The sequence below is a fragment of the Limulus polyphemus genome, unplaced genomic scaffold, assembly GCF_000517525.1.
Source record: "Limulus polyphemus unplaced genomic scaffold, Limulus_polyphemus-2.1.2 Scaffold4261, whole genome shotgun sequence".
Lineage (NCBI taxonomy): Eukaryota > Metazoa > Arthropoda > Merostomata > Xiphosura > Limulidae > Limulus > Limulus polyphemus.
The window spans coordinates 83,668-90,869 of NW_013669871.1; the positions used below are offsets into that span (position 1 = coordinate 83,668).

At 31.4% G+C, this 7,202-nt stretch overlaps 2 protein-coding genes across 3 annotated transcripts in view; one reads left to right on the forward strand and one right to left on the reverse strand.

Annotated features, from left to right (window-relative positions):
• Positions 1-602, forward strand: part of LOC106470871 (sodium leak channel non-selective protein-like) — a 66,288-nt gene extending 65,686 nt beyond the window's left edge. Inside the window, exon 35 of the mRNA XM_022399514.1 lies at positions 552-602. Coding sequence (XP_022255222.1) covers positions 552-602 — 51 coding nt within the window. The remainder of the gene's footprint in view (positions 1-551) is intronic.
• A 2,044-nt stretch (positions 603-2,646) lies between these two features.
• Positions 2,647-7,202, reverse strand: part of LOC106470873 (RNA-binding motif protein, X-linked 2-like) — an 11,394-nt gene continuing 6,838 nt past the window's right edge. For both annotated transcript variants that reach the window (XM_013931449.2, XM_022399515.1), the window contains exon 5: positions 2,647-3,939. In XM_013931449.2, the coding sequence (XP_013786903.1) occupies positions 2,813-3,939 (1,127 nt within the window). In that variant the 3' untranslated portion in view covers positions 2,647-2,812. The remainder of the gene's footprint in view (positions 3,940-7,202) is intronic.

The window sequence follows — 7,202 nt, forward strand, 5'->3', positions numbered from 1 at the left end:
AACGTAAAATTAAAATTAAATTTATTTTGTTTATACCTAATAGTTACTGTACTTTAACATAATAGTTAAGTAAAATAAAAAAAAAAAAGAACTTTGTTTACTATTATTTACAGCCACATGACTGAGATGCCAGAATGCATTTAAAAATACAGCTGGATTTTTTGTACTATGGCTCTATTTGAACACAATGTATATATATATATTTTTGTTGAAATTATTTTTTAACGAGTTTCTTCTATTTCCTAGTCATTTATTTTTATTTTCTTTTATTTACATTCTGTTTTCAAACACATCTGAGACTAAGTTTGTTTTTATTTATATTTAATCTTTAAATATACACCTTAAATTATTATTATTTTCCTTTATACTTCATTTGTTCCAAAAAACAACAGATTACCAACGTAGATCAGCCAATTATAAGATTTTAAATACATGTTAAAGCAACTTGCTATGTTTACAAGCTAAATAAATGATGGTTTCTGTTGTGAATATGTTAAGATGTATTATTTTATATTAAATAGATTATAGATGTGTTGGTATATTTGTTGTAGAACAGCAGATTTGAATCATGGCTTGGATTTTTACAGTATTTTGAGATGTGAAGATTAATCAAGATTTATTTTCAAAAGCTGATGATCACAATTTAATGTAGATTCAGACCAAATTTAAAATCATTTTTGAGGGATATTACATAAATGCAATTATTAGCTAAATATTCATTCATATACTTAATGTCTTACAAAATTTACAAACTCATAAATTCAAAATTACTTTATTTCAATTGTATCCATCTGACGAAGTCCGGTAAACCTTTCAAAATATTGTTTTATCCATAAACAAAACTTTAATTTTCATGTTACAAGTTCTTAATTCAAAATTTGATCATCGGTGGAAGAAGAATGAAGTTGCGAATTGTTGCATACAGAATTCTAAAATTAACTTCATATTTCTTTTACTATGTAACGTGTTGGTATAAATAATTGCTGTTAAGTTTTAAACTAGGTTATAATGTGTTTGCTGCTAACCCTGTTGAACTTTGTAAAATACTACACCATTAACACTTGCTTTAAGTTTACTTTCTGCAATATTTTTATTTATTATATTCTAAGTTCTGATTTAACTGTAAACGTGGTACGATAAATACATTTCATTGTTTTATATCTTGTAATTATACATATTTATGATAGATGCTAGAAAATTTATTGGGTTTGGTTTTTATTAAATGTGTAACAGGCTTTGCAGAACGTATTAGCTACCCGTCTTGTATGAAGAATATTCAAAGTATTTTTGTAAACACCCACTCAGTTTAGTGCAGTACATTAAGTGTTACATTCAGTACAAACAGGAATTAAATAGTGAAATGTGTGTCAGTTTTCAACTCAATTATTCAGAAGCCCCAACACAATATTATCATAGATAGTCACATAAAACAAGACCCAACAGAGAGGAAGAACACCACTTACAATATCTTCTGTAAAAACAAAACCTGCAGAAGTTAAAATTTCCCTGAAGGCCAGCTGGAGGGGTCACCTGCTTTTAACCGCTCGCATCACTATACAGTAATGTGTTGTCTGTCAGTCAGTTAGTAGACACTAAAATGATATCACATCAGGGACACTTAATGTTTAAATTTTTACTGTTGTGACATCAGTTAAACGTGTGTATGCCATGAATCATGAGAAGAATTATGCATTCTGTAGACTACGACACAGCATGACATATGAACTTGAAAATAAAGAAATAAAAATATTTGTTACTCTTAATTCTGGTTTTATTTACTCTTGAAACAGAACACTTTCAGGGACCCTGTGATAGTACATCTAGTAATAGATATAAAAGACTCGGTAACACTTATCTGTTTGCAATAACCCATCACACCAAAGAAGACCATACAATAAAATGGAATATCACTGAAATGACAGCTTATGAACCACACACACAAAAAAAGAAACATAAAAGAAGATTTCTTCATCCACATAACTGATAACACAGTCAAACTAGCAAGAAGTTAAAAAAAAACCCTTCTTTAAAACAGTCAGTTGGTTCAAGTTCTTGTGGGGTAAACCTCAGTCAAACACATAATGCACCAGACTTTCTGTTAAGAAGACCTGCGATCAAATCACAGACACTACCAATACAGAAAATAGTCCTACCATGAAGATGGTAGCAGGTTAACACCCAAAATGTTAAATAAGGAAAACTAATTAGTATTTAATTATATAAAAAAATTTGAAATTTAAAATATGTACTACCGATTAATAATTAGACCTAGGTGCACATATAGGCTACTTTAAGATCAAAGTTTGTCAGCAATGTATTTATATATATATAAAGGACTGACCCTTAAGGTAGCTAACATATGCCTCCACACAAAGCACCCACCCCAAGGGTGCCAAAATTGGGAGTTCTTATTTTATTGGGGCTGCCTTTTTTTAATATCTTAACAACTTACAATTAGAATATATGAGTGTATCACCTAGTCTTAAAATTCCAAGTACATAATTTTATTTAATGCACCAAACCAAAGTACTTTATTAAAAAAAAAAAAAAATTGTATTATGGAGAACTGACTTACAGAAAGTTTTAAGATAATACAATGAAACTTTTTTAATGAAGAAATCACTGGAGTGAACTCGGAAACATACATCTTTTTCATGTTTTTTTAATTTACAACATCTTATATATTACAAACTAAATTTCGAAAATTTAACATTGCCAGTGAATTATGGTGAAAAATGAATGATACAAAAAAATATCAACTTATGACGTTATAATGTACAAACTAAAAAGCCTTTATGACTCGTGTGCACTTTTATCTCTGCGATATTCTTGGCTGCCTGACACTATTCTTGTTATTCCAACTCCTACTTCTGTCCTTGGGTCTGTAGGATGTTCGATGTTTGGACTTATTTCTTGGAACATGGTTAAAATCATCATCCCATTCAAAATCCCTACTACATTCTTCTCTAAAGTTGTAGACTTCTCTAGCTCTTTCTCTCTGTATTTCGAATTCCCGTTTTCTAAGCCATTCAAGCTCTTTTTCTCTTTCTGTGTAACTTGTACCTATTTCCCAATCTCTTCTTCTTCTGTCTGTAAAATCTTCTGTGTCGTGCATACGCTCTGAATACCTGCTATTTCCATTGTCGTGGTTGAACTGTTGCTCTGTGTATCTCCTGTTGTCGCTATTCATAAAACCTAAATTAATTTCATAGTCTCTCCTCCCATGGTGAAGTTCATCAAACCTGCCCTGTAATGGTGACAGTCGAGACCTGTGATCCTGAAATCTTTTTGATCCTTTATAATCTTGGTTAATTGATCTTTCTTGTTCGTAAAAGTCATTTTCTCTCTGCCTTTTTCCAAGATCATACTCCTTTCTATCTCTGCCTACTCTACTTGATCTTCTGTCATTATTTTTAGTTTCCATCTTTCCCTCATCCTGTGGTTTATTACCTTCTTTACTCCAAGATCTGTGTTTGAGTAGACGTCTTTTCTCTTCAACTTTTTCCTGACCATTCTTTGGATAATATTTTGCATGATGTTTTCGTTCATCTGATGGGCTTTCTTTTCTAAAATTTTTATTATATGATGAACCTCTTGACGAGTTTTGCGTGCCTGATAGTGGACTTCTGCTTCTGTGCCTGGAACTATGATTAAGGTCAGTTTCCCGACTTCTTTCCCCAGATAATTTGCTATGTACTGGAATGTTCGAATTTCGACCCAATGTTTCCGACTGATTTTCGTATTTCTGCTTTTGAGGAGAATTATGATAGCTAGAACTTGTATCTTTGTTGAGATACTTGTGTCCCAAATCATTTTTATCTTCTTTCTCCTTATTTGTTGGTTTAATATCTTTAGTTGAAACATTTGATGAACTACTGTCTCTACCACTTAGCTTTTTGCTTTCTTTCTTCTTCTTTTTGTCCTTTTTCTTCTTCTTTTCTAACATAGGAAAAGGTGGGGAAAAAAAAATCAGTATTCATACGTTTATCAAGAAGAATGCTGAACTGATCTTGGCCTGGAGATACCATAAAAATCTGGAACATATATATATAAAGATATAAAAGTATAAGTGAGAAATAACAATTCATATGTAAATTGAAGTCCATGGCTACAAGCATTCCGAACTTGGGATTAATTTACACGTCGATCTAATACACTTACATTACCTTCGCTCTGTCGTGTAATGGTGTAAAGCTTATGAGTTTTACTTTACTAAGATATAAACTGTTATGATGCATCACAAAAGAAATGTGAAACACTAGAAACTTTACCTATCCCTGTATACAATTCAGTACGGACATTATTTCAACTACACTCTGTTGTAAGTCAATGGTAACAAAACTTTTGCTACATACCATAGCACTTCAGTCCAGTGATGTTGTAACTGAAATACCACTGACAAGAGACATGCACAAGATAATCAAACTGCATAGTTTATCATGAAGAAACTGGAAAAATCATAAACTCTAAAAAGAAACTTGTAACCTAGATAACATAATCAGCTCTAGCTGTTTAAAAATGTGGCGGGCAATGACCCACAATAAACGGAAATACCACTTACGAACCAATACTTAGTATGTGAGATAATGTATTTTAAATTAATGTAACATAGTAAAAGGGTTTATTTTTGGTGATGTGAACCATGCATTTTAAATAAAATTACCCTTTCTCTTTAAAAGAATAGGTTAAACAATTACTGAGTTTTGTTATATTTTTGTTGTAAGCTATGCAATCTAACGTTGAGTACTAGCTTGAAACATCATCCTTCTTTAAATAAAAGTATAACAACAACTTAGTGATTGTTCAACCTTTTATTGCGATATGTTTGTCGCCTACACAGTTTTAACTATAAATTTAGTTTTTCATCAAGAAGAGGGAATCCTCAACAGCCACAGCACTTGTATTTCTTTTAGATGATTAGAGTAAATTAATCTACGAGACCTACTTTTCCTTTATATTAGCTATATTTTTGTTCACCAGCAATACCAAGCATGGGGTGCGTGTATACAGGATTAAGTTTTATTACTCGTCAGGATCCCTACCAACCTACCCTCAAATTGAAATTCTTTTAGGCAGGATTAGAGTAAATTAATCTATTAGACCTTTGATGTGGTCAAATATATCAATCGAAAGGGTTTGACCTCCCGAGTCCAAGACTGTAATTCGATGTCAAATTAGTCAAGAGATGACAGAGCTATGAGCTAAAAGTTTGTGCATGGAAAAAAAATTCAGAGCCATTCTATGAGCTGTGGCTACAAAATTCCCCATATAAATATACATAAATGTATAACATTGTATAAATGTTATATCATGTCTATGTTGTTATATCATGATACATTTATATCATGTCTTTTTAACACCAACTATGACATGAGACTAAAGAATAAGATTATTGTTTTGGTAATCATATATGCCATAAATTTAAGATATTAAATGAGCTTACATCTTTTAAAATTTATTGACAAAAATAATAATTCTGACCACCAGGGGCATCATAAGTCAAAATTAGTGCAAATGGCATGAGACCTACTAGGTTTATGTACACAGATATACTTAGTTATTAATATCTGACAGAAAATAAAAGTAAAAATAACTTGGAGCTGTACAATGATTAAGAGTATATATATACTAACTAGATAAGATATAATGTTCAAAAATAGAGCTGGGCAGTTTGTGGAAGTTCCTAATTGATTAATCACCTAGTTTATTAATCTATTATTATCGAGAGCCTAGGATATTTGGAGTAATTGGAAACACTAATTTCAATTATTTTTGTGAGTCGTGACACTAACCAATTAAGCAGAACAACTTAAATTAATTGAAAACAATAATCAGATATAATTTTTATTACTTGGATAACTGGAATAATCAGAAAAACTCATTTTGATCAGTTGATTATTTTTCTTGACATTAATCATGATTTTGATTAATCTATTATTTCATGTGACATTAATCAATATTCAAAGGTAATCAATTCTATTGAACTTATCCCCAGATCTCCTCACAAGCATTTGTAAGTGAAAAATCCTTTAGACATTGGAGTAAGAAGATAACTAAAATGGCACGGTAATAAATATAACAATTCAGACAAAAACTATTAACTGAAATTTTCTTTACACAATACCACAAGTTGAATGCATATAATAATATAGTACCAGCACTGGATTTATTGAAAGATTTTGTATAAACATTTTTACTGGATCCAACAGTGTGCAAGAAAATACTAAATTATCCAAGAAATCACGGTACTTATTAGGCGACAGTGAGGCCCATACTTACTAAATATTTTTACAAGAATAATTAATGTAATTCTTCCAAGTTATTAATACATGTGAACAATAAAAGATTAATTATGGTGATTCAGGAACTTCAACGTGTAGAATGTATACTATTTCCAAAGGTTAGACTTCCTGGCATGAAAGTAATGCATGTTTGAAACTGGAATATGCCCATTACTGACTGGGTGTCGTAACTGGCATGAGGATATTAACAACAACTAATCTTGGTCATTATGTTGCTAGTACTAATACCCTTTAGCATGCTTACTTTAAAACATTACTGACTGGGTGTTGTAACTGGCATGAAGATATTAACAACAACTAATCTTGGTCATTATGTTGCTAGTACTAATACCCTTTAGCATGCTTACTTTAAAACATTACTGACTGGATGTTGTAACTGGCATGAGGATATTAACTACAACTAATCTTGGTCATTATGTTGCTGGTACTAATACCCTTTAGCATGCTTACTTTAAAACATTACTGACTGGGTGTTGTAACTGGCATGAAGATATTAACTACAACTAATCTTGGTCATTATGTTGCTAGTACTAATACCCTTTAGCATGCTTACTTTAAAACATTACTGACTGGGTGTTGTAACTGGCATGAGGATATTAACTACAACTAATCTTGGTCATTATGTTGCTAGTACTAATACCCTTTAGCATGCTTACTTTAAAACATTCGTTTCCAGCATCTTATATATAAAGTTGTATATTGAGAGGGAGGTCAGAACACTGCCACTTTCAGTTACATCAAGTATCTTATATCTAAAGTTGTAAGTTGAGAGGGAGGTCAGTACACTGCCACTTTCAGTTACATTAAGCATCTTGTATCTAAAGTTGTAAGCTGAGGAGGAGGTCAAGACACTGCCACTTTCAGTGACATCAAGTATCTTATATCTAAAGTTGTAAGTTG